This window comes from Rhinolophus sinicus, chromosome 6 (assembly GCF_057876585.1).
Source record: "Rhinolophus sinicus isolate RSI-liver-muscle chromosome 6, RSI-T2T, whole genome shotgun sequence".
Lineage (NCBI taxonomy): Eukaryota > Metazoa > Chordata > Mammalia > Chiroptera > Rhinolophidae > Rhinolophus > Rhinolophus sinicus.
In genome coordinates this window covers 68,683,400-68,709,867 of record NC_142506.1, presented here as the reverse complement: position 1 = coordinate 68,709,867, position 26,468 = coordinate 68,683,400, and the positions used below count along the sequence as shown (strand labels likewise).

Genomic DNA, 26,468 nt, shown 5'->3' with positions numbered 1-26,468 from the left:
GACTTTGTCTCTGCTCTTTAGAGAACCTTAGGCCTTGGAGCCCACATAATGGGGGAGAGCCGGGCTCAGCCTTCCCAGGGCTCCCTCCTTCCTCTGGCCCTCCAGACCCCCAACATTTCCTGGGAGCCTGGGAGGTTCGGGGCTTGAGGACGAGAAGGATAAGGCCTTCTAGCGGTGGGCGTGGGGCACACAGAGGTCCTCCCAGGAAAGGCAGACATCGGCTTCCATCTGCGACCCGGGGCAATGCGGGCGGGCAGTGGAGAAGGTGAGGAGGGGACCCCAGAGCCCTGAGTGAGGGCCGGGTTCCCATGTATCTGACGGCCTCTTGGCCTCTCCTGATGGGTCCCCAGAGCCCCTCCTGGAGCAGGGACTCGCCAGCCCGGGCTCTGTGTGGCCCCAGGGACTGAGAGGCATCTGGCCCTGTGCTCCGCACACAGGTGACACTGGGGAACCACTGGCTCTGCTGCCCACAGGCTTTCTGCCAGGCAGAGGCGCGCAGGAGCCGCGGCCGGAGGGAGGGCCAGGAGGGAGGGCGGTCTCCCCCACACAGACCCTCCGACCTCCCTCCTTTCCCGTCTGGAATCGAGGTGGCCACAGGCCTGTGCGGCTGAAGAACCCAGTTCCGATTCCAAGCGAGTGCTTCCCCCAAGCCGGGACCCACCCACCCGCCCAACTGGAGCCGGGGCGAAAGGCTCTGCTTTGGGAATCTTTCCCCCAACACACCAACCTCTCGGCTCATTTGCAGATGATTTGCCTCTATTTGCCTAATGTTTTAATGAAGAAAAGTACAGAAATCACCCCTAACACATGCCCTCCATGCCCCAGTGCCGACCCAGGTCCACGGACCTCCCTTACTCTCCTCTCCCTGTGGTCACAGCAGGCCCGCTCATCCCCACAGAGGGCATGGCTCAGGAGAGGAGGACTGGCCTCCGTCCTGCAGGCAGGTTCTCCCTGGGTCTCCTCAGGTGGAGAAGGAAGACGGCTGCGTGGTGAGTGGAGGTCACCGGTACCCTGTTCATGATGTCGCTTGGGGCGCTGAGGCCGAGTGCCCCCCATTCTTCTTTTCCTTCCCCAAGGACTCCATAGCTTCCTGGTGAAACCTCCTCAGAAGCCCCTCTCCTGCCTCCCTGGGGTTCTGGGCATTGCCGGTGTCTTCCATCTTTGGGGACTCCAGGCCAGTGTAGGTGTCAGCTTCAGGCATCTGTCATCATTGTGGCTGTGTGGCCTGGCAGGGCCATCCCAGGGTGAGGCGGGGCTAGGAGCTGGATTCTGTAAGACACAAGGCCCCAGGGTACGTGGCTGGTCCTGCAAGGGCAGCTGCCCACCCCCAGATATATAAGTGTTGAAGGCCGTACAGCAAGGGCGTTAGGCCTGGGGCTCTGCCATCAGGGTCATGGGTTCAAATCCACAGCCACCATGTACTCTTGGGGCAAAAGCCTTCCCCAGGCCACCCAGACACCAGGCACCCACAAAAGATGGGCCTCTGAGAGGCTCCCTGAGCGCCTGGGACAGGTGCCACAGACAGAACCAGGGCCCCAGACCAGGCCCAAAAGGCTGTTTGTCTGAACAAAGTTCAATTCTGAATAATTAAAAATGTTAGGGGTTATTTGTTTGTTTGTTCGTTTCGGCTCTAACATGTAAGAGGTTAAAATCCTATTGGGGAAAAATGTTCTCTTATGAACAGATATCATTTGCTTTACATAGGACAAGGTCACCACTGAGAGAACCGGCACGGCTTTAGGGCACTGAGTGTCCAAATCTGGGCATATTTACGAAGGTACAACATGGAAGAAGCCTCTGTCGCCCGTGGAAACATGTTGCAAAGCAGCCTGGGAAGCTGAGGTGGGCGGCATGGAGACCCTTATGCCACGGGTTGCCCATCACTGGTCTGGTCCAAATACTGCACTTTCCAGATGGGATGTGCTGGGCCCAGGATGACCAGTGAAGGCCAGGTTCAAGGGCAGAGTCCATGGGCAGCTGCGCACAGAGCCCTACGTCCTCCCCAGGCCCGATCTCTCTGGAGCTGACAGGCCCTGAAGGCAGGCACGCGGCGAGGGCGGCGCCTTTACCTGTGACAGTGAGGGTGGTCGTGCTGACAGCCTGTCCCAGCGTGTTCTCAGCCACTGCCTTGTACTGGCCGCTGTCCTTGGGGGAGACGCTGGGGATGACCAGGGAGCACACGCCCAGCGTGTTGGTGCTGTACACCCCAGGGTTTCCTGTCAGGCTCTGGTCGTCCTTGAACCAGGTGACGTGGGGCTTGGGCCAGCCGCGCACGGCACAGCTCATGCAGCACTGGCAGCCGGACGGCAGCAGGTGGGGCCGGAGGCCCACCAGGAACCAGGGCTTCTGGCTCAGGTTGGGCTCCTGGTAGCTGGGAGCTTTCACAGTGAGCCCATCTGTGGTGAAACCCGGAGCGAGACAGGAGGGTCAGAAGGTGACATGCTGGCAGGGCCACCACCGGCAGAAAAACCCGGTGGAACGCGGCACTTCCTGGGCCTTCCTGCACATTCCGGCCCTTAGACTTCACTCACTTTGTCATCTTTTGCTATAAATACTCGGGATTTTTTTTTTTTTTTTTTTTTTACTATAAGCTAACACACATTCACTGTGGTCAAATTGGAACACACATTAGACCCTGGGTCCAGCTATTCACGGAGACATGCTCTGGCCCCCTCAGCCAGTACCCCAGCACCCCGTGTGCCCTGCCATCCTGGGGTTCACAGAGCTCACCTCGCTGCCGTGGGATGCACCAGGGCTGGCTGGTGTCTGAGGGCATGCTGGCCCCCAGCTCGTTCTTGGCCACCACGCGGAAGTGATACTCGTGGCCGGGGACGACGCCCAGCAGGGTGAAGCGGTTGGTGTGGACACGGTCGGCCACCTCGCGCCAGGAGCCGTGGCTGGAGGAGCGTGTCAGTACTGTGTAGTGCAGAGGGATGCCCCGGGCCTCGTCCGGAGACGGTTCCCACTCGGCCGTCACTGTCCCAGGCACGTTCTCCTGCAGGCTGATGGGCCCGGGTGACTGCGGGTAGTCTGCAGGAGAGAGGCCAGAGGGAGCCGAGTTTAGGGGGCAACCCGGCAGAGCGCCTGACAATGCCCACGGGCTCCTGGGTGGCTCTCCCTGAGTCCCCACATCTTCTAGGGAACAGTCTTGCTGTGCAGGAAGCTGGAGCCAGAGAGCGATTCCAGGGTCCACAGTTCTCTCTGGGGGGTGGGAACCTCACTTTGGTTTCTATGTAAAATGACCCAGGATGGGAACAGACGGGGGGGGGCTTTCATGGACACCTTCCAGAGCCCTTTGTCAGTGGTTCATCCTCTGGGTCCCGAGTCACCTCCCGGGTGGGATAGGTGTGGAGGATGCACTGTGGTGGGGGGCACCCTTCACCTCCACAGGGACTACAGATAGCTCTCCCCACAGCTCTGAGTGAGGTCATGGGGTGACCGTCTTTGCTCACTGACTCGAAGTGAAGACTAACGGAGGTCTGCTGAGGGGCTGTGGCTTAACTGCCCCTGAGCTCCTGAGGCAGAAGAGAGTCCCCAGACCCCCTTGGCCTCTCCTCCTTTCTCTCTTCAGCACCTACGAGGGTTGGGGTGTGGTCACCTGCATCCTCAGGCCTGGTAGAAAAGCCAAGACCTGGGAGCAAGCCAGACAGAAGCCCCACACCTTGGTGAGTGGCCAAGCTGGCATCCACAGCCCCAGCCCAGGCTCGCCTCACCTGCCACCCTGAGGTGGAAGGAGTAGGTGGCCTCCTCCCCCTGCAGGCCCCTCAGCACCACGGTGTAGAAACCACTGTCTGAGAGGCTGGCCGCAGGAACCAGGAGCTGGGTGAGGCCGTCCTTGCTGCAGGTCACATTTCTCTTAGGCAGGGGCAGGCCGTCCTTCAGCCAGGTCACCTCCGGCATGGGGGCAGCCTGGGGAGCAAGGAAGGACATTGAGGTGGGATGATCTGTGGAGGCCACAACAGTGGCCCCTGAGGGGCAAAGACAGGCTCTGGGGGGAGTGCTGGCTGGGACGGGGATGCAGGTGGGGATGGGGGTGGGCAAAAATGCCAAGTGTCCTCAGTGCCACACCCTTGCAGACATCTGGATTTTATTCTGCAGGAAAACATATTAGAGCTGGAGACACATGGCAGGGGTGAGGGGGTGAGATGGGAATGAGGGGCCTCATGCAGAGGTGAGCGCTAACCACTGGATGCCCAGGCCTTGGGGGCCCAGCAGCTGTCCAGGAGGGGGTTATGGTCGCCTGGCCCATGCAGTGGTGACCCTGTCCAGGATGGGATGGCCACGCCACCGCACCCTGTGAGGCCCTCAGCACGGGGTCCTCTGGCATCAGAGTCAAATGGGGATGGTAAAGTGACTAACCCTCAGGGATGTTCTGAGGACCCAAAAGTTAATAATACAAGGAAAGTGCAGCGATGGGGAGCAAACCACAGTGGACACTCGGCATGTGTCACACATTTCTGCCATCGTGTCACTCTTACAATCTCATAGTTCATTCAGAACAGGCAATTTGGACTTATGCCTGGGTTTGGGTGTCATTCTGCCACCGGTGTGCTTCCCACACAGACAGCAATGGTGACAGTGACAGTTTCCATGACAACGGGCAGTGCATGCTGGGTGCTAACCATGTGCTGGCACTGTTTATGTGCTTTCAATGCATGAGTTCCTCGAATCCTCAGAACAATCCTTTGAGGTAAGTTACTATCATTGTCCCCATCTGACAGGTGAGGAAGTTGGTACACAGAGAGGTTAAGAGATTTGTCTAAAGTTAAACAACTAGCGAGCAATGAGGCCAAAATTTGAACCCGGTCTGAGCTTCTAACCACTACCCTGTACTGCAATACTAGGAGTGAGGTGGTGTTGCCTGAGGGTCATCCTGAGTCACGTGCAGGTCATGTGCTTGCACAAAGTATTAATGCATGCTGAAGTCAAAGGGGGTGATCCACCCTGCAGGCCCCCTCAATTCCAGACAAAGTGGGAGCCCTGGTTTGGAAGTGCAGTACCGGAAGCTCCCACTAGAGGGCCTTGCAGACCGGAGCAGAACGGCTGCCTGGCGGCCAGGTGAGGGCTGGACCTTCAAGGAAGGCCCTCTTCCCTCCTTCCTCACTCTGGCCTGATGTCCAGCATAAGCTCCAGTCACTGACTAGGGTCCAGAGGGAGCAGGATGAGACAAGAACCAGAGGGCTGAGCCTGGCTCCCTTGGTTGCTCTGCCCTTCCCTACATCCACTAGATACACTCACCTCAAACGAGACAGGCACGCGAATGGTGTCCCCAACTCTGACCATCAGCGAGTCCTTTGAGTCCATGAGGAACCTGGGAGAGACTGGAACACACAAGACAGCTTGTCACCTCCCTTTGCAGTTGGGCCCCAGCCCGTGGTCCCCGAGGAGGTGGGGAAAGGCGGGCCGACCTCAATGACGCTGAGCCCTAACTGGCCAGGTGGCTCTGAAGGGACTGCGAGGGAGCTGGGAGGAGGGCTTGGGGGGGCGCAGGAGCTGGTGAGGAGGTGCCAGCAGGTGAGGGATGGGGGCTGAGAAAGGAAAGCTGTCGGCCAGGGCTCGACCTGAACAGAAAGGACACTGAAAAGTTACCCAACACTTCCTTTTGCAGGTGAGCCGGCCCCTGGTGTGAGTCAGGAAGTGACAGGTCTGAGACCACAGGGACGGGGCAGAGCCAGGATGAGGTCCAGGGATTCCGCACTGAGGTGCAGTATGCTTTTCCCTGTACATGTCCCCCTTATTGTCCAGTGACAACGAGGGGCAGTTGGGATGGCCCCGTGTCTTGGGTTGAAGACGGGTCAGCTGCGTCCACATTAGAGCCCAGGGAGGAGGACAATCCAGCTGTCCATAACCGGAGGCTGGCGTCCTCCTCGCTGAGCGTGCAGCTCATGTGGGGTCACTGGTTTCATCCTGACCGGCCATAACTAGTGGTGTGACCCAGGGCAAAGTCCCTTTCACCTCAGTCTCCTTGTTTGTAAACTGGGGATACAAATATTAACCTTGCAGGATTTTTTATGAGTTGTAATGAGAAAACGTTTCTGAAAGGGCCTGCCTGGCACACAGCAGGTGCCCAGTAAGTGTCACTTGATGAAGCTGAGGGCTGAGCAAGATCAGGGGTGCCACCCAGAGGCCCCTCTCAGGAGAGGGAGGGCAGGGAGGTGGCACTCACCGCAAACCGGCATAGCTTCCACTAACATGTCCAGGGCAGTGGGCTGGCTGCGGCCCCCGTCGTTAACTGCTGTCACCCGCACGAAGTAGCCCTGTCGGGGCCGAAGCCCCTTGGCGGTGTAGGTGGTGGCAGACAGGGTGCCCATGTGGCACGGGCTCCACTGCAGACTGTCTGAGCTGCACAGCTCCACCACGTATCCCTGTGCTTCGTCCCCGTCCTCCGTGTCCGGCGGGGCCCAGCGCACGGTGATGCTGGTGTGTGATGTGTCCGTGACCTCGAGGTCCCTCACGGGCCCGGGGCGCCCTGGCCGGGCACCATGGCAACGTCAGGAGTGGCACTGCCCTCTCCTGAGGGAGGCCCCTCACTGGGGATGATTCGCGTTCCTGTGGAAGTCTGGGGTCCTGCCTCCAGACCTTTCTGGTCACCTCCCTAGAGCAAGCCCTTACTCCATCCCATCCCTGCCTCAGGCGTGACCACAGCTCCCAGCTGCCTCCTGCAGGGAGCCTCCCAGCTCATTCCACCAGCCCCTCCCCCTAACTAGCTTCCTGTGATTCCCAAGATCTGGAGTTTCGGGGGATGATTTCTAAGGCTCCAAGGCCCTGAAGACTCAAATTCTGTACTTTGTATCCTGAGCTCTAAGCCCTGGGCAGGACTCTTTCATGGAGGTGCCCGGAGCAGCGTTTCCAGGCTGCGTGCCTCGGAGTCAGGTTTTTGCTCGGTGTTTTGTGGAAAAGGCATTCTCTGCTCAGATTTGGGAAATCTGGGTCAAACAAAGCAGGTCAGGTATCTTTTCCGTGGAACTTGGGATGTCATAGGCTGCACCTCAAATTCCTTTGGTCACAGGCCTTGCTGTCACCATCACTCTCACAATTTCTGTCACATCTTGGTACTCCACTCTTTCTGAGACCACAAGCAAGGAAATGCTATTCTAGAGCGGAAGTGTCTCAATGGCAGAGGCCAGGATGTATCCACCTAGTGCTGCTACAGTGCTGGTTGCCCAGCAGGTGACGAGCAAACTCTCACTGGATAGGGAACTGATGGTGGGGTTCCCCTGTGAGCTCCTGACGGTGGGGTTCCCCCACCGCCCTGCAGGGACAAAACTCCCTCACTCGGGGACCAGATGGTTACAGGAAAGGACAGGTGGGCCAGCCTGGGGACTGACCTGCCCAGAGGCTGACACGTGCATGAAGTGACCTGGGGAGGGGACTCTTCTAATCCCCATTGCCTGGTCCTTGGGTCTGTTGGAGCTCAGCTTGAGGACTTAGCCGCCGCTGGCCCCTAAGATACGCCTCATCTCTGAGGACTTTGACCTTTATCTTGCAGTCCGCCTGGCCGATCCCTTCGGGACTGTCCCTGACCTGTGGTCCCCTGTCCTGTCCCACTGGCTTCAGAGCCATCCCCTGCTTGCCACCACCACCTGCATCCTGGGTTGGTGTCCACTTACTCATGGGGTCCCGAGCAAACACGGCATCCGATGGAGGTCCTGGCTCCCCAGGGCCAGCAGGGGCCACGGCCGTGACCCGGAACTCATACTGACAGTCGTGCCGCAAATCCACAACCGTCCACTTCCGCTCTGTGGAAAGCCCACCCCATTAGTCCCCCTGTGACAGGACCAGGTGGCCAGGGGACACAGACGGCTTGGTGCATCCGTTCTGGAGAAGAGACGACCCAGCCTGGGGCCCTAACACAGCCCTCCCCCGCACCCAGCCAGGAGGTGTGACTCAGCTCCCTTCTAGGTGGATACAGCACATCTCAGGAAGTCAGGGCCCCCACACCCTGTCTGGTTCTGCACCAGCTTGCTGGGTGGTCGTGGGCAAGAGCCCTAAACTCTCATTTTATGGATGAGGGAGCTAAGATCTTGACAAAAGAGAGCTGCCAGGGGTCAAGGCCAGACAGAGGGGCAGGGCTGAACAGCTCCACGCCCAGCTTCCACCCTGAGACGCCCACTGGACCCGGCTGTCAGCCTGGGCACTGTGGACATGTTAGACAGACAATTCTTTGCTGGGGAAGTGGGGGCGGGAGGGGGCTGTCCTGTGCTTCGTGTTTAGGGGCACGTCTGGCCTCTTCACACCAGATGCCACTCCCCACCCTCGCCCACTTCAGTTCTAACAGCCCAATTGCCAGACATGACCCTGTGTTCCCAGGGCCCCGCCACCCTGGTGCGACCCACTCTACCAGGCCCATCTGGCGTGATGGTGACACAGGACCCCAGAGCTGGGGTGCCAGGACAACGTGGACCACGCAGTCGGGCGCTCACCAGGCACGGGCTGGTCGGTCACTGCTGCCCAGGTATTACTTCCCTTCTTGCGCTTTTCAATCAGGTAGCCCAGGATGTGGACACGGCTGCGGCCGCGAGGGGCCGTCCACGTCAGAGTGATACCCTGGCTGGAGGCCGACAGGATGGCTGGGGTGGAAGGGGGCCCGGGGAGCGCTGCGGGCAGACAAGTTGCCGGTCAGCCCGAGGCCGAGGAGACGTGCCAGCTCAGAGAGGTCCTGGGAGGCGTCGGGGGTGGGCCGCACTCTGTCCCTCCTGGAGACAGCTGGAGACACTGTTCCAGCCGCTCATGGAATGATGGGAATGGGGAAGCACTGTGGTCTAGGAGTCCAGCCAGCCCTGAGGACCCATCTGGTGGAGGACAATGCCAGCCCACCACGGTCGGTCCTGAGCGTGGGCTCTGCGTGTCCATCCCCCCTGCCTGCAGAGCCACAGCTGGGAGAAGACCCCAAAAATCTTGTTCCCACATGCTAAGTGATGCTGTGCTGAGGCCTCTCCATGGTGCCCTCGAAGGGCACAGCGGGGACCCCAGGACATTCTCCACCCCACCCCAAATGGTCCTCTCACCCTCAGGAGCCACCAGCACCTCCGCAGACTCCAGGGCCTCCCCAGCCCCCTCCGAGGACACGGCCCGCACACGGAAGGCGTACTTCCTGCCCTGCTCCACCTGGGCGTCGGTGAAGGTGGTGCTGTCTGCGGGGGCCTCGCCCACCTTCAGCCACGTGCTCCTGCTGGCCTGCCTCCTCTCCACCACGTAGCGCTCCACAGCCCGGCCTCCGTCATCCCGAGGGGGCCGCCAGCGGAGGCAGACACCAGCCCCATGGCAGTCCTGCACTTCCAGGGGGCCCTGTGGGGGCTGGGGCTTATCTGGGAGACCCCAAGGGGAGCAGAAAGAGAAGGGGCATCAGAGTGGCTGCAAGGGAGCGGTGCTGGACCTCCCCCATCAGCGGATAAGCCTGCCATGGTTGGAACACCCAGAGACTCGGGCAGGACCCAGAGATGTCCGTCCCAGGACACACGCACACACCCAGGGAGGTGACGTGGACAGCACCGGCCAGAGCCCAGACCCCACTTGGTGGCTGGTGTGGGCACTTCCTCAGCCCTCCAGCCTCACCATGCCGGCCCTGTTCCAGGCTGGGGCCACCTTCCCACCAGCAACTATCCCAGGGCCCCCTCCCAGCCCTTTACTTTTCGGAACTGCATCTCCCCTCCCAGTCTGGGGGGAGGACAGGAAGGAGCAGGTTTGGACGCTCGGGCCTTGGCTGGGGAGGCTGGGCAGACACCTATGACTTGCACGGTGAGCGCGGCCTGCACAGAGCCACCCTCGCTTCTCAGCGTCACGCTGTACTGGCCGCCATCCTTCCTTCTGGTGCTGGGGAGGCACAGCCGAGTGACGCCATCGCACAGGGCCACCTGGGCGCCCCCACTGCTGCTGCCCTCCACCTGGGCCCCGTCCTTCCTCCAGGTGGCCTGAACAGGTAGGCGACTCTGGAAGGGGATCTTCACGGTCAGCGGCTTCCCAGCCTTGACCGTCAGAGGCTCCCTCAGTCTGTCTGTCACATCCGGAGCGATGACGGGGGGATCTAGACGTGGACAGCACAAGGGAGTCAAAGAGGCCAGGGCACCGGCACCCGGGGTGGGGACAGAAGGACCCAGGGAGGGGGGTCTGGGCTAAGAGTCAGAGCCCCAGCCCCCACCTCCTAAGGACTAACAGGGCCGGGAGGTGGGACAGTGGCCTCATCTGCAGCAGCAGGGACCGTGGACCAGGGACCTCTTCAAGGACTTTCTGACAAGGAATTTTAAAATCGTCTTCTCAGACAGGTTGAGGTCACACCCTGGCTGCATACCAGCCACACGTCCTGGTATTTGCAGGTCACCTGGCGGGGAAGGGCAGGCTGGGCTCACCTTGGACGGTCAGGGTGGCCTCAGTCTTCTGGTTGCCGACTGCAAAGCTGTACTTCCCGGCCTGGGTCCCCTGCACGTCCTCAATGATGAGCCTGTGCACCAGACCATCCTGCTCGAAGACGAGTCCATCCTGGGCGCTGAGCTGGAGGCAGGGTCAGAGCGGAGCCGGTCAGCCCGGCCCAGGCTCCTCCGGCCCAGCTCTGCAGGGCCCCTCACTAACGCAGTTGCAGGAATCACGGTAACGGGTGTGAATGAAACACTTAGCGCGTGCCAGGCATGTGCTGACGCTGTCTGCTCTGTCCCTCACTGAATGGCCACTACAGCCTATGGCTGTGCGTGCACTTAGCCCAGTCTATAGATGGAACCAGAGGTCACGTAAGTGCACGGCAAGCCAGGTCTTGCTGGCGCCAGGCCCCAGCTCTGAAGCACTCCTGAGATGACCGCCAGAATGGAGGACAGATGGCCATCCCAGGGCTGAGAGATCCCGCCTGCGCGGGCTGAGAAGATGGCCTTTGTATCAGGCCTTAAAGGACCTGAGAATGCAACAGGTGTTGGGCTGAGAAGGCATTTGGGGCAGCGGCAGGAGAGTGAGAGGTGTGGGGACGGGATGAGCAGGACAGACATCAGTTCAAAGTCCAGTGTATCATAAACACACCAAGTTCTTGGTTATTTAAACTCCCAGGGTAGATGTATGAGGAAAATAAGAATGAAAACCCTGCCCTCTCCCTCTCCCCTCCCCTCCCCTCCCCACCTCTCCTCTCCCCACCCCTCCTCTTCTCTCCTCTCTGCCCTCACCCCAAACATGTTGGCAAAGGGAGGGGACAGTACCTTGACTCCATCCTTAAACCAGGAACCGGGTCCCAGGTCCCTGGTGAGGGTACAGGAGAGCACAGCAGTCTCTCCCAGTTGTGCTTCCGTGTCAGCCAGGCCCTGGGAGAAGTGGCCTAGGGGGGCTGAAGAGACACAGAGAGAGGCTGAGGACAGTCACTCAGGGGCCAGCCTCCCAGGCCATGGCCTGCCCTGCACCCTGGGTGGCTCGCACGTCCTGCCAGCTGGGCTTAGCCAGTGCTGGTACAGGAAAGTCCCTATGGCGAGTGCAGGAGACGTAGGCGCAGATGGATAAAGGGCATCTAAGTCAGATGGGAAGCTGGGTGACCCACGTTTCTGTGCTTTGGATGTAGGGTGTCAAGACAGATGCCCAGGACACCCCTGGGCCCCACAACCTGGATCCCGCCTGCATGAGGAGGAAGAGGCTGCTTCTGGGAGTGGGGGGAGGCCCCCCAAAACGGGGCACTGGCAGGAACAAATGCCTGGGGCTGAAAGCAAAACTGCGAACGACCCAAGCACCCCAGTGTGGAGCCAGCACAACTGAGAAAACCTACCTCGGGCCTCCTCAGAGAAATCCCCAGTGTCAGGCTTGCGTCTGGATCTGGGGCTCTTGGTGGAGTTCCTCTCCTGGCCACAGACATCCAAAATGCTTTCTGCGCCACCTCTCCTGCCGCCAAGGTGACTCTGGGGCTTGCGGCTCCGGTCTTCTTCTGCAGGCAGCTGCCCCCTACCGCTGGCCTCACCTGCCACCCCCCTCTCTGTGGCTCCAACCTCGGCCTCTGACTGTGTTTGGGTCCTGCTCCTAAGTGGTGCAGGCCTCCTGCCTGACCGGCCAGACTCCTCTGCTCCCTGTCCCTCATGTCCCTTCAGGGCCCCTGGACTTCGGGCCCTGTCATTCGGGAACCCCTCATCCTCTAGTGTGTCTTTTTCTCCTTTCTGTCTTCTGCCCAGCTGAGACCCTGGGCCCCCGATGTCCCCGGATCTGTCTCCGGAGTCGCTCCTGCGAAAAGCACCTTCTCGGCCATTCCAGGCTCCATCTGAGTCCCCTGGGCCAGCAGAACTGCCCTTTCTAGGACCTGAACCCTGGCTGTCCGGGGACCTTGGGCCTTGCCTCCCACCAGCTGCTTCTTGGCCTGCAGCCCCCTCCTGGGCCCTGCGGCCCTCTGGCCCTTCCTGGCTCCCACTGGAAGTGGCATCTTTCCCATGCAGAGAACTGGACACCCTGGAGCCTGGGAGCTGCCTCCCACTTCCCGTGCTGCCTTGGCCGAGCCCCTGGTCTTCCCAGCCTGGCGCCCGAGAGCGGCTTACCGCTTGCCCCTCGGCAGACTGTGACGCAGATCTGCCCCTTTCCTGGGGCGTCTGGATGCTGTCCAGAGCCTGGCCTGTGCCTGCCGGGCTCCCACGTGCCACTGCCAACCCCTTACCTCCTGGCAGTAAGTCCTCTGCCCCCCGAGACGCCGGTCCTGCCTGGCCAGCAGCTCCACCCCTGTCTGCTGTTGCTGGGGCCACTTTCCACAAGTCCCCTTCACGTCTCGATGCCAGAGCAGCTGTCTCTGCCTGGGTGTCATTCTCCACTGCCCCCTGACCATCAAGAGAGCCAGAAGCCTGCACACCTCCTTGGTCTGCAGACCCACCCTCCCTATTGGGAGCCCCAGGAGACCGTGAGGTCCCAGGGCCATCTTGCCACTCTCTGACACCTGCTTTTCCCTTTGATCCAACAGCCCCCAAACCCCCAGGGGTCCCTGAGGTTGCAGAGCCCCCATGGCCATTCTTGGAGTGCCGCCCGTCTACAGAACCCACGCCAGTCACCCCAGAACCCACCCCAGGACCGGCCCCATCCACCAGACCCATTCCCCTGCTCCTCTCTGGACCACCCTGGGGGCTTGTGCCTCCGTAAGACCCCTCTGATGCTGCCCCGTCTCCTGACCCGTGCCCCATGGCTTCTCGGCCTCTGGGTCTACCCTCATGTCCCGTCCCAGCCAGTGAGCCTGCTACTCCAAACCGCTCCGAACCATCTCTACAGCCCCCCTCGCTCCCTGGCCCTGACCCCCCAGGCCCAAGACCCCTTGACCCTCCTCCATAAGCTGTTCTGCCTCCACTGTGCTGAGGACCCAGAGTTCCGGATCCTTCCCCGTGACCCAGCCCATTGCCAGACCCAGAAGGTCGCTGGCCCTCAGAACCGGCCTCTGTGTGCAGAGCCTGTGCCTCAGGGCGCCTGGTGTCGTCCCCAGGACCGGCTCCAGCTCCCAGGGCCCTGGTTCCATCCCCACCGCTCACTTTGCCCACTGCCCTCAGAGACCCTGGCTCCATGGCTCCTGGACCCCCTTCTCCAAAGGCCCCCATTGCTCCTGAAGCATCTCCAGTTGAACCCTGAGGCCTTGTTCTTCCAGAGACCCCTGGTTCTGGCTCCACTGTCCCCAGACTCCCTAGGGCACCATCGGAACTATGATTCCCCCTAGGGCCAGCATCCCCAGGGCCTATGGATGCGACCCCAGCCCCTGGACGATTCCTGGTTTCACCCAGGGGCGCTTCGCCAGGGCCGCCTGGGCCGTGCTGGAGACCAGCAAGTCTGCCAGACTCCCTTCCTGCAGGACCGTGCCCGTCTTGGCTTCCAGGCCACGGTGCCCCAGGCCCCTGTGAGCCATGCCCGTGACCAGCGCCCTGCTTAGACTCTGCTCCCCCAGGCACACTGTAGCCAGCACTGCGAGCAGACCCTATTTCTCCTGGCGCCCCTGAGCCATCACCATAACCAGCCCCGTTTTCAGGACCGAGCCCCCTAAACTTCCCTCGGCCATCGCCACAGCTGGAGCCCACTCCCCCCAGGCCACCTAAACCAGCCTCAGAGCCCATCTCCCCTCTGCTGCTCCATGTCCCATTCCGGAAATCTGGTTCTGACCCCGTGGCCCCTGGACCACTTGATCCATCCGTGCCTCCCAGTGTCCCCCCAGGCCCCTGAGCACTCCGGCCTGGAGATCCCATTAGCCTGTGGCTTCTGGCATCCACCTCCTGGCCAGACCCCGCCAGCCTAGCCACCTGGGCACCGCCCATTCCCCCACTAGACGCCGGCACTCCAGGCCCATGCTGGCTCCCGGTTTGGGCGAGGCTGGACGTCGTGTCGTCCCAAGGATGCGTGCTCTCGGCCTGTCCTCTGCCAGCCACCCCTGCTCCCCTCTGACCTGCTGTCCACCTTTGGGAACCCTCGGGGGTTCCAGAGCCATCTCCTGCCTCGCCCAAGGTGACCCCTGTCTGCTGGCCCTCCTGTCCCTGGGGTCCCCGAGGACCCCTGTCCCGGTCCCCGGCACCTCCTGGCCCTTCAGCACTGGCTTTGGAGCCCCTTCCCCCACCCACAAGCTCCCCTGGGCCCTGCCCATCTGCCTCCTGCCATGAACCCTTAGTTTGGGCCTCAGGACTCCCGCTCCCCAGAAGGAATTTTCTGCCAGCAGATCCTGGGGGTTCCTGGAGGGCCTTGCCGGCAGAGGCCTGTCCTGGAGACTGCCCTGACCCCCCAGGGCCCCTTGCTTCCCCATGTTCACTGTTACCTCCCTGAGAGCCCCAGGACTCAGGGCCCCTGCCTGCCGATGAGCTAGGTCCTCTTCCGCCAGGAGCCCCCAGGGTGCCAGGACCTCCTGCGGCACTGCTGTCTCCAGCTTCCCCCAGGCCAGGGCCAGGACCCCACACTGCCCCGGCTGCTCCCCTCCCCCTGTCCCTGCTCAGACCATCCCCTCCCCCTTCCTCACCTAGGTTCTCCCCCTGCAAAATTTCCATTGCTTCCCCTTCTGACCAAGACCCCATAGGACCAGACTGGGACCCCTGCAGGGCTCTCGTTCCTGTCCCAGGTCCCGACTGGGCCCCCCGGAGTTGTTCCTGTCCTTCCTCACTGCTCCCATGTCCTCCAGCCCAAGGCTCCCTGGACCCTGCTGCCCCACCAGGTCTGTCCCCATGACTGTCCCTGCCGTCTGGCTGATGACCTTCCATCAGGCCCAACCCTGATCCCGGGCCCTCTCCCTGTGGATGGGGCCTCCCCAGGAAGCTCCCGTCCCAGCCTCCCTCGCTGTGGAGCTGACTTTCCCCAGAAGGAGTGGCTCTGCCCCCCTCTGCTTCCAGAAGGCCCTGTCTTGCCTGCCCAGGGCCCCAGGCTGACTCAGCTGCTCCCTCGTCCACCATCAAGGAGTAGCTATGCCCTCCAAGGCCATGTGTGTCTGGGCCAGCTGTGAGCTGGAGCCCAGGAGACAACCCAGACCCCTGGCGGGAGCTCCCTGGGGGGCCCTGCCCTCTGAGCTGCCCCCCCTCGCTGCTGGTACTCCTGGATCCTTCTGCGTCTGAGGTCTGGGCTCCTTGCAGCTGAACTTGGAGGTCAGCACTTGTGGTCAGAAGGCTTTTGTCCTTCCCATCTTTGGCGAGAGGTCAGCGTGCCCACAGAGAGATAGGAGAAAAGACCCACTAAATCAACCCGATGTCACTTGTCCAACGGCCACTGCTTCGCCTGACCCTGTTTCCCCCATAGAGACACAAGCTGACCATCGGAGAAGAAAGCCAGGATGTGCCAGCTCAGTGACCGATAAACGCCATCACTGGGCACTTCCTCAGGCCTGAGCCCTCAGCCCACTGCACCCGCTGTGAAGTTCCTGAGGACATCTGGAGAAAATACGGGAGCCCAAAGTCACCTGCTCATCAAACTGCCACGAGCAGCTACGTGGTTTCTAAAAACCCGCCTTACAGTCTCCTGGGATCACCCTGAACCCCAAAGCAGAGGGTGCGGTGGTTCAGGGTGTTCTTTGGCCTGACCCAGGGGCCTCTCACCCACGGAGCCCGGGCCACTGTGCCAAGCCCTGGACCAGACCCCAGGGCCAGCTTGGGTCTGTGCCCCAGAGAACTCCCAGAGGCCCAGTGGAGCAGACGCCACTGGGCAGCACTGAGCTGGCTGGGAAGCCACATGGCAGTGGGTCAAGACAAACTGAAGGAGCTCCCCTCCTCCTCTGAGGGCGACAGTCCCATCCAAAGCAAGTGACTGGCCAAAGGGAGCCCCTGCCCTGGTCTTCCTCACGCCCTCCTGGGCCTGAGGTCAAGCCTCAGTGGGGACAGGGAGGGACAGGTATGATCCACGTACCTTCAACCACCAGCCAGGCGCTGGAGGTGTAGAGCCCAGTGCTCAGGGAGTAGGCGCCCATGTCTGAGAGACGGGCCCCCTTCACCACTAGCCGGTGGGTCAGCCCATCAGCGGACACGGACATTTCGTACTTGTCGCTTGGCTGGAGTGAGCGGTGCTGGAAACTCCAGGCAGCATTGGGACAGGCGCTGGAGAGGACACACTGAAAGACGGCGTCACTCTGCTCTTCACAATGGACCTCGGCCAGTGGCACGACCACTCGGGGGGGGATGGCTGTCGGGGAAGTAGGAATGGGCCTTCAGACTGGCCGTGTACACAGTGTGAGCCAGCGCGGCGAGGCTGGGAGTTCAGAAACCCCAGTTCAGACAGCTCTGTCACAAACCCCCTGTGTCACCTTGGACGGGTCACCTCTTACCTCCCAGAAAACGAGGGGTTCTAATTAGGATATGAACGGGAAGACTATTTTAGCTCTAGGATTCTGTAATTCTGCATCCAAAAATTATGTCTGGGGGCAAAGTGGGTACGTGAAGGACATCATCATGCCAAGTGCCTTATCCTCACAGCCATCTCCGAGGCAGGCGTGACTATGTCCATTTGACAAGTAAGGAAATGGAGGCTTCTAGAGTTAAATGACGTGCCCCAGTCTTCCCCAGCTCAGAGGTGGCCCCACCAGCATTCACACCCGGGTCTGCTGCCTCCAAAGCCCCTGCTCATCCCCCACCCTCGTCAGCTCCAGGCTTTTCCAAGCCCCACCAGGCATGCTGGAGGTCCCACCCCTTCCTTCTTCCTCAATCCCGCTCAGCCACATACTTTATGATACCTCAGCCTCTGCTTCCCAGGGGCCCCTGGGGCTGTCAGGGGTCCAGGAGGTGGTGTGTACGCAGCTACTCTACTCATGGGGACAGGACAGTTCCAGGTGGGGAGGGGGCATGGGAGGCACAGGTCTGGATAGGGCACAAGTGTGCCCAACGCGGTGGTCTTGCTAAGGAGTGCTGGGAGACAAGGGTGGCAGATGAAAACGGAGCGGGCTTCTGGGGGCTGTGAACTCAGTTTGGACACGACCGGAAGCTGATAGCAGAGCTGGGGCGTGGCGTGTACTGTGCACGTGTGGGGCTGAAACCCAGAAGAGCCCAGCTCAGCACCAGGAGCGCACAGAGCATGGAGTGAGCCTTCCGGAAAAGGGGTCATTGTCATTTCCCCTCTGGGTGTGTGCCCCCCTCCTCGGTCTCCTCACACCCATGCACCCCCAGCTGTGGCACTGACGTGGCCACCCCCCGTGGGCCCGCCCACTCCGACTTGCTCGGAGAAGCCCACTCACCGCTGGCCTCCAGTTCTGTGGAGAAGACTTCGGCGTCCTCCACCCTGACCTGGTAGATGCCAGCGTCCTCGGGCCACAGATCCTGGATCTGGAATTGGTAGTGCCTCCCCAGCCGTCGCACGTGGCGCTTGCTCTGGCTGTCGAAGCCGTAGCGGACCATCTCACCATCCTGAGGGCAGAAAAGAAGGGGCTCAGGGCCTCGGCAGGTCCCCAGCACCTCCTGTCACAGACCCACTCCGGCCTCACTCAGCAGTTGTCTCCCACTGACCCATTCCTGGACCATAAAGGGGAAGGGGGGGGGGTGGAGAGCAGGCCTGCAGGGAAACAAATGCTCTAGGAATGTCCACGCTTCAGACCCAGGAGTAAATTGCTGGCCAGTGTTGTGCGGGAGGCACCTGACACTACCCAGCAGGCAGCTGACACTGGGCAGAGCTACCACCCCCACAGCCCTGCAAGGTTAGCGGGGACAGGAGACAGTGCCAGGTGCTGGGGCGTCCATTCATGACAATGCCAGAGGACTCTTGGGTGTCCTCCCGGCTCTGCAGAACCCAGGGATCCACTCACACACGCCCACCTCAGCCAAACCCCACAGAGTTGCTATTTGCTGAGGGTTTTAGATACTGGGACACATCAGGGCATTAAAAGAGCAAGGATTTCTGCCCCAGGGAGCTCAGATGATATGGGGGAGACCGACAAATAACACACGTGGTAAGTAAATAATAGAATATGTTAGGAAGAAATAGAACAGCGGGGGCAGAGAGAGGAGGATGTTAGTTTAGGAGTGCCAGGGTGGGGTTGGGGGACACAGCAGGGTCCCCCCAAATTCCTGTCCCAAGGACCTGCAGCAGCCCTGCCAGAGCCCTTCCCCCTCAGCGGCTCCTCCAGGCTCACCTTATACAGGTATATCTTGCTCTCAGAATCCTTAAGATCTAGCTCCAGTTCAAATGTTGCAATTCCCTCCTTGGTGATTTTGATGTGCTTCCAGTTGGATACGGAGTTGAGGTACTAGGAGAGACAAACCCACCAAGGGAGCTCTCTGAGCTTGCTCCTCAGGGCACTCCAATCCCTCAGACCCCGGCCCCCCAATACCCCGTGGAAAAGGCATTTCCCAAGTGGGAGACTTAAGCCCTGTGAGGAAGGAAATTCTCCAAGTTGAGATATCTGGTCGGGAAGGGGAGCGAGAAAGAACCCCAGGTGTCCAGGGGCTCTGAGAACACAGTAGGACTTTTCTGTTCATCACTTATTCTGTCCAATCAAAATGAGCCAAGCACCTACTGCGTGCGAAGCCCTGTGCTAAAGCAGATGAGAAGGTTTGAAGGACAGCCGACTGAGGCCCTAGATGGGAGGTTTGATAACATAGCATTTTCAGGAGGATGAACAGAAGTGTTTTGAATTTCCAGAAGAAAAACTAGACTTAGACTCTAGTTAGGTTTGACACAGGGAAGAACTTTCTGCCGTTTATAAGTCGCTGGAATGAAAATGCCAGTGGGAACTGTGAGCTTCCCTTCCCTGAAGGCTTTGGAAATAAGATAGGTGCCCACAGTCTGTGATGACAGCAGTGGTGGTGATGGTGACAGTGGCAATGATGATGACGACAGCTGCCAGGAAGCCCTTCCTATGTGTCCCGTGCTCGGCTGAGTGCTCTAAGTACATTCTCTCACCGCCTGCGCAGTAAGCCCACGAGGTAGACACGACTGCAACACTCATCTTACAAGGAGGAAACCAAGACACGGGCCGAGCTTTCCCCAAGCCCCGGACTGAGGATCAGAACCAGCTTTCACAGCCAGGACGTCCGTCCACTTGGAAGCCTGGGTCCCTGGCCAGACACACAGACGCTGGGGGGCTGGATGAGGGCGGGCCCCCAACAGGCTTGGTTTCTGTGAACCCAGCTCCCGGGCCGCGAGGTGCCAGGGCGGGGCGGGGGCGTGGGGGGGACGGGGCGGGTGCGTGTGGGGGCGGGGCGGGTGCGTGGGGGCGGGGCGGGGCGGGTGCATGGGGGCGGGGCGGGTGCATGGGGGCGGGGCGGACGCGGGGGGGGCGGGGCGGACGCGGGGGGGGCGGGGCGGGCGCGGGGGGGGCGGGGCGGGCGCGGGGCAGCGGCGGGCGGCACCTGAGCCATCCTGTCCTCGCGCTCCTTGCGCATCTCCTGCAGCCTGCGCAGCATGCCCCGGAAGTCCATGATTCCGTACTTCAGGCACAGCCTCTCGTAGTCCTTTCGGTCCGCCGTCATCAGCAGCTGCCACACCTGTTCCCGGTCCACCTTTGTCTTCTCGGAGGCAGTAGGCTGCGCCCTGGGGAACAGCAAGCTTGCAGCTCAGAGGCCAGGGAGCCCCAGGAGCTGGGACCCCGAGGAGACATGGGGAGCGTTCCTCTCCAGAGAGGAAAGGGACAGACAGCCTGGGATGTGGGACTGAGCCCTGTCGGGACTGGAGGACCCAGAGATGGGCAGGGGCGGCCGTCACCCTGCAGCATCAGCTTCCCGAGAGCAAGTCTGCTCCTAACAACCTGTACTGTGCATTTCTGGGCAATGGGTCTTTTAGGGGAATTGTTCTGTTGCTTTAACAACACTTTTTTTAAAGTGTTTTTTTTACTGTTCCAGTGGAGTGCCCCATGTCACTGAGGAGCGAATCAGGCTCCAGGAGAAGAGGTGACAACGCAAGGATAGGGGCTTAAAAGTGGCATAGCCGCATCCCGATTCCGTCTCCCCCAGTCTAGCTCCCTGCCTGTGTCCTGGGTGGAGGTGAGAGCTGAGCCCAGCATGCTTATGGAAGCCGCAGGGGATGGGTACCCCGAGGGCTCCCATCCCCCACCACAGGCCAGACCCACCTCTTCAGCATCTTCCGGAACTCGGCCAGCTGCTGCCTGAGGTCTGGAAAAGGAACAGTAATGAGGCCCCAACCCCAGGCTGGGATCCCGAGGAGTCAAGGCAGGGCTTCCTTATAGGAAGTGGGGTGGGGACTGAAGGGGGGCCCTGTGGGCCGCGGTGACAACCGAGCTTTTGAAAGGGGGTCTCCCGTGGACTGGTGAGGACCCGTGAGGTGTCCATGGGGGCCTGGCCAAGTGGAAAGAAGCAGGCAAGGAGTAGCCCACCCCCACGGGCCCCAAGGCAGTCTCTGACACCCCTTCCACCTACCCTCCTGGGGTTCCTTGTGTCTCTTCCGACTTTTCCGAAAGCCAACTGGACCATCGGGGAGAAGAGGGAGTTGATGTGGGCATGCAGGGACAGAAGCCAGTCACACAGACGGTCTTCCTGAGAAAGACGGCACCAGGGCCCCCGACACCCCCCGCCTCGTCCCCCAGCAGCAGGGATGTGCCAGGCAGAGGGTCTGTCCATCATGAGCATTAATACCCCCCGAGGTGGGACCCACCTGCTTATCATCTCACGCGGGGTGGGGGGCCACTCACAAGTCTACAGGGGCTAGGGAGGTGGCACCCACGGGCCACTACAAACTGAAGCACAGCTGAAGGGGCAGCTGCCCTTTCGCTCACCCGAGAGCTGCCATGGTTTATGTCCCGTATGGCCCAATGTGTCCGACAGCTGTGGGGCTGGTCCTGCAGTCACTCACCTACGTCCTCCTAGCTGCTCCTTGGCTCGCCCACCCTGCGAGGCCCCCAACTCCTCTCAGGCCCCCCACGCCCTGAGCACTGATTGTGGGGCAGGGGCAAGCCCACCTTCAATGACGGTGAGCCGGGCCGAGCACATGGCCTCCCCATACACGTTCACTGCCCGGCAGCGGTACTGGTCCGTGTCCTCGCCCATAATCTTGTTGACCTACAGAGAGGCCAAGGGCAGGGGAACACGCTAACACTTCCCTCCTCTGTCACCACACACGGCCATGTGCTGGGGACAGACACGTCCTTGTCCTCAGGGAGCTCGCGGTGCTCCTCAGGAAAGACAGAGGCCAAACAAAACCTGGACCACCCCGGGGGCAATACCAGCTGTGCCATCAGAGGCAGGAGGAGCTGCTCGTTCAGGGTGTGGGGCATCTGGACCCGAGCACCTCGGCCTCTGCCGGGGACTTCGTGCTGTGGAGCCTTGGCGGGTCACCGAACTTCTCTGAACCTCAGTGTCTTTACTTAGAACGTGAGGATAATTCACCCACAACGTAGTGAGTGGTTAGGATTCAATGACATCCTCTGTGCCATGTGGTTAGCCCAGGGTCCAGCACATAGTAGGGTTTCCATGACTGGTAGCTACAAATATTTCTCATGGTGACCAACGTCCGAAGACGGGCCGGTGAGCCTGCCAGGTTCACACCTGGCTCAGGCCGCCTGGAACCACAGGATGGAGCTAGGTCCGCGACCCCTCTTACTCCTCTGGGGACTGGAGGCCACTGATAAGCCCTTCATGGGACAGGCAGAGGCGGGGACGCCCCAGCTTGGGACAGGCAGAGGCGGGGATGCCCCAGCTTGGGACAGGCAGAGGCGGGGACGCCATAGCTTGGGACAGGCAGAGGCAGGGACGCCCCAGCTTGGGACAGGCAGAGGCGAGGACGCCATAGCTTGGGACAGGCAGAGGCGGGACGCCACAACTTGGGCCAGGCAGAGGCGGGACGCCACAACTTGGGCCAGGCAGAGGCGGGACGCCCCAGGAGGTGCCAGCGTCCTCACCTGTAGCACGTGTTCCCTGCTGCCCGGGGCGGAGGAGATCTGGTACTTGCTGCAGTTGCTGAGGTCGCCTTTGCTGCTCTGCCAGGACACCTCAGGCTTGGGCTCCCCGCAGACCACAGCCCGGAAGATGGCATTTTTTCCTGTGGCAGCAAGAACAGGGGGGAGGTTGACCAGCTGGGGGAGGGAGTGACAGTACACTTGATACAGCTGTTAATTTATGTTTTTCTCAGGGCTCCAGGTATCTCGACCGCTCATTCAGGAAGGATGCCAGGCTGCAGTCTCCAGACTTGAGACCTCTTATGATGCCAGGTGGAGAGCAGCAGTTTCCAGGCACCCAGAGGCCGTCCCCGCCTGGTTTTGTGTGGCAGGGGCTGGGGTCTTCAGGGAGGCATGCGGCTGGACTGTCCACGGAGAAAGCAGGGCTTAGGAGGGTGGGCATGTCTTTGCAAGTAGGTGAGATAAGGGATCTGAAGGGCTCTCCCAAGACTGGGGAGGGGGTGAGTTTTTGTGGGTTCCGTGTCACTCTCTGGGCAGGAATGACAACCTTGGAAAGGAATGGCCCTTTGGCACCTTAAAGGAATTGGCTCTGAGACACAGGGCTCCAGCCTCAGAAAGACCCCAAGCTCCAGGCTTGGCACAGAAGCCCGGGAGCTGGTCCTCTCAAGGACTCTGCAGCTCCTCCTGGGATATGTCAACAGAGAACAGTATAAACACCCAAGGGTCCTTCTCTACGATGAGGCAGTTTCTTATGACTTTGTCCAGTGAGGACTTGGAGTCAGATTTAGGAAAATAATGTACCATGGTTTACTTATACAGAAGGTTGTAAAGAGAAATTTAGTGCAGGAATCTGTGTTGGGGAAAACAGCAATATGCAGCCCTTCCCCCAGCAGCCTGTGTCCCCAGCACCCTCCTGGGGTCTTTTCTTGTGTGGCCTTCCACAAGGGCTTCTGAGCCCAGCCTGTGAACCGCTGGAGGTCTGGAGGCAAGGGCTGGGAAGAGCCCAGGTTCACTCGGTTTGAACAGTGGCCCCTGCAGGAGCCGCTTGGAGGCAGGGGCAGGGAAGAAAGGGCAGCTGGGAAACGTCACAGCCTGTCCCTGTTCCCAGTGTAGCATGGCCCCATCCTTGTTCCCAGATGCCTTGCATCAGGACCCCACAGCATGCGTTCACTCCCTTGACCCACCCTGCTCCTCAGGTCCCTTCCCTCTTCTGGGGATCCAGGCAGACACCCCCCAATACAGGGAGATGTGCTGTGACTGATGACGGACTTGGGGACAGGCAGGCAGGTCAGGAAGGACCCCAGCCCCTCCGCTGTGTATGCTGGAGGTGGAGGAGCAGGCTCTTATCTCCGTCAGGGGTCCCCCACCCCAGCCTCACCTTCCTGCAGTGCCAAGGTGACCGGCTTTTGCTCGAAGTCTGGCGTGCTGCAGCCTTCGGGGATGTCATCCACCAGCTGCCGGATGGTGACCCCGTGCATGGAAGACTTCTTGAGCTTCCCTGAGGAGGTGGGAGAAAGGCACATGGGCCCTGCCCCTCCCTCATGGGTGGCCCTGGACACAGTGGAGCGCTGACCCACAGACCCCAGGCACAAAGCCCCCTCGCTCCCCTGCTGGTGAGGGTGCTTCTGAATTTTCTGGTGGTGGCTGGGTTGGTCCTCCAGCAGCGTGCATGGAGCCCCTGGGAAGTGGGTGGGGGTCGCCTTGGGGAGACCCTGGGAGTGTCCCTGGGGAAAAGCTGGACAAGGGAGAGTGGGAAAGGGTCCTTCCCAGGAAGCAGGGCCATGCAGGGAGCTCTGCACCCTTTATTCGGGAAAATAAACCAAAACCTAAAGCTGACACTGGAAGAAGCAGACAGGAACGGTCTGAAGGTCTCTGAGTACCGCCCTCCACCCAGTGAGGGGCCCAGGGAGGGGCTCGGGCAGTCAGCCCTCTCTCACCTGCCATGGTCTGGCTCGTCTTTGGCTCCTGGGGGTGGCAAGTGATCTCCTGAGAACAGAGGACAGAACTGCTTCTAGGAGGCCAGCTGGTCTAACCCCACCCTTCCCACAGCATCAGTGCGTCGGCCGGTATCCGGGTGGGAGCCGATGGAGTGGCTGCCCCCCAGAGGTCATGTAACCCCGGGGCCCAGCAAAACCCATTGCCCAGACCTAGGGAGGGGTGGAATGCTGCCCCGTTGTGCCTTTCCAGGTAAAGGAAACCGTGGGGCTGAGCCTACACATGGTGCAGGTGGCCTGGCCTCCTGGTGGGACCCCAGGCCCGATGACCACTCAGAGGGTGAGACGCAGCCTCCCCAACCTCAGGAGGTCCAGCTCCCGGTGTCCAGGACTCTTTCAGCTCCGGCAGCCTGGCCCCCTTGACTTTGGACATGAATTTCCCAGAGACGAACTCTGGGGTTTTCCAAGGGCCCAGCAGCCCTCTGCCTCCCGTGCTCAGCCAGTCTGGACCCTTTGGATCACTGGGTCTGTGGGGGAGAGTCCCCCACTTGGCTGCTCATGAGCTCTTGTCTGCTCTGGATGGTGGGATCCTCATAAATCCATCTGCCCCCACTCTGAGGCCAGTGAGTTATGATGTCAGGTGAGCAAGAGCCTTCCAGCCTCTTCTAACCACACCCTGATCCCTCCAGTTCCCTCTCAGTGTGGCCAAGGGGAGTGCCCCCCAGGAGAGGGAGGGGCCTGGTTCTGGGCTGGGGTGGGAGCCGTCGGGAGGGGACTTCTTGGCAGGGTTCTCCAGCGGCCCAGCTCCTGTGTGATTGGCCCGTGGCTGTGGCGTTCCATTTTGGAGACTCTGTTTCCTGCCCAAAGAGCCCTGTTCTCAGAGGGCCCCACACGTGACAGAGCACATTCCTCCACGCATGACATCTTCCGTTTCACAAGTGCCCACCCACTGGCATTTCTGGCCCACAGCGTCCCTTCAACAGCCCCGCCACTGCCCCCGGCGCATTGGAATGCCATGGCACACCAGAGACGTTCTGCAGCGGTCACTGCCGCTATCCTACAGTCACGAGGGAGGCGGGGGAGAGCCGCCAAGCTGGCAGAGGGACCCCGTCGCACCCGCGCCCCAGCACCGCCGCCTGGCACCTGTCCACGACCCCACCCTGGAGAAATTCAACACAGCACTCTTCATTGTCATCTTCATTACCTGTCCCCATCACCACCAGCTCAGTCCCTTACATGGCTGTTTGTCACACATGGAGAGGTAACGCTAACACGGTCCTCTCCTCCAGCTTCCTGCCTACAGGTCCCAGCTGAGAAGGGAGAGAGACGCAGCCCCCACGGGGACTTAGGGGCCCAATGGTAAACCATCTCACCCTCTGGACTCCGTTCTTTCAGAAAGAAGCCAGATTGGGTGCAGGGTCAATGACGAATGGACAAGAGATCTGCGTGGTTGGAGACAGGAGGGAGGTGGCCTCAGCTGGGGGTGGGGAGGAAATGAATCCTCTCCATGCTTCATTCTGAGAAGAGCCCTAATTCTGCTCAGTGCCAAACAGCAGCTGTGTCCTCACTCCAGCCCAACAAGACTTCTGCCCTGGACCCAGGGCCATGTCCCCTGCTCTCCCTCCAGCACCCCCTGCCCCCAGTGGCAGCTTCATCCCACAGACCCAGGTTCCTGCTGCCTCCAGCTCCTCAGCTGGGAGGACCTGAGGCTGAAAGAGACACATGGGGTTTCTTGCACCTGCATGACCGTGTTATGAATCGGACGCACCCAGGGCAGCCCTGAAACCCTGATTCTGGACAGCTAGTCAGACCTGTAGCTGGGCCATCATTTTGGCCACACTGTCAGCCAGACAGTGCTGAGAAAGCCAGGGCCAGGACACATGCACCCAGACAGTGTCACTGAAACCCTCTGCCCTGTCCAGAGGGGTGACCCCAGGGTGTGAACGGCTGCCAGGGGATGTCCCCGCTATTCTCATGCCCTCTGCCTTCTCCTACTTGAGTGGAAAAGTTAGAGAGCCGTCCATCTGTGCCCTACCTCTGCCCCACTGAGCAGACAGCTGTACGGTGCCCACTTACCTGGGCGCACACACGGCCTCCGGCCTCCTGCCTGCCCTCTCCTCCTCAGTTTCCAGCTGCTGCACGCTGCAGGGGCTCTGCAGGGACTGCCCGTGGACAGGCAGTGCTGGGGCAGATGTAGGTCACTGCAGCCTCTGGGCTCCTCTGCCCCTCCCACTCGCCCCGCCTCCCTCCTCCTCCTCCTGCCCGGGGTTGGCAGGGCAGGCCCCCCCAGGGCTAATGCCCTAGCCTCCGGGAGATCAGAGATGGAA

At 60.8% G+C, this 26,468-nt stretch overlaps 1 protein-coding gene across 1 annotated transcript; it reads right to left on the bottom strand.

The window, feature by feature from the left end:
* Positions 1 to 735: 735 nt before the first annotated feature.
* IGFN1 (immunoglobulin like and fibronectin type III domain containing 1) lies at positions 736 to 26,313 on the bottom strand. Its single transcript, XM_019750939.3, has 24 exons — positions 26,218 to 26,313; positions 24,145 to 24,193; positions 23,586 to 23,705; positions 22,211 to 22,350; positions 21,272 to 21,371; positions 20,733 to 20,777; positions 20,426 to 20,468; positions 19,710 to 19,890; positions 18,491 to 18,604; positions 17,600 to 17,768; positions 16,282 to 16,554; positions 11,729 to 15,565; positions 11,175 to 11,299; positions 10,347 to 10,488; positions 9,725 to 10,024; positions 9,009 to 9,308; positions 8,424 to 8,597; positions 7,611 to 7,739; positions 6,167 to 6,469; positions 5,239 to 5,321; positions 3,714 to 3,909; positions 2,731 to 3,030; positions 2,070 to 2,396; positions 736 to 1,269 (listed from the first exon to the last, which is right to left on the bottom strand). The coding sequence occupies exons 2-24, from the start codon at positions 24,149 to 24,151 to the stop codon at positions 1,256 to 1,258; spliced, it is 7,422 nt and encodes a 2,473-aa protein (XP_019606498.3). The 5' UTR covers positions 24,152 to 24,193; positions 26,218 to 26,313; the 3' UTR covers positions 736 to 1,255.
* Between the last annotated feature and the right edge of the window lie 155 nt (positions 26,314 to 26,468).

Excerpts from the sequence above, each read along its gene's own strand:
- IGFN1 (XM_019750939.3), bottom strand. Across the intron at positions 22,351-23,585 it reads CACCTTGGCACTGCAGGAAG|GAAAAAATGCCATCTTCCGG; the intron begins GTGAGGCTGGGG and ends TTGCTGCCACAG. Across the intron at positions 8,598-9,008 it reads GGTGCTGGTGGCTCCTGAGG|CGCTCCCCGGGCCCCCTTCC; the intron begins GTGAGAGGACCA and ends GTCTGCCCGCAG.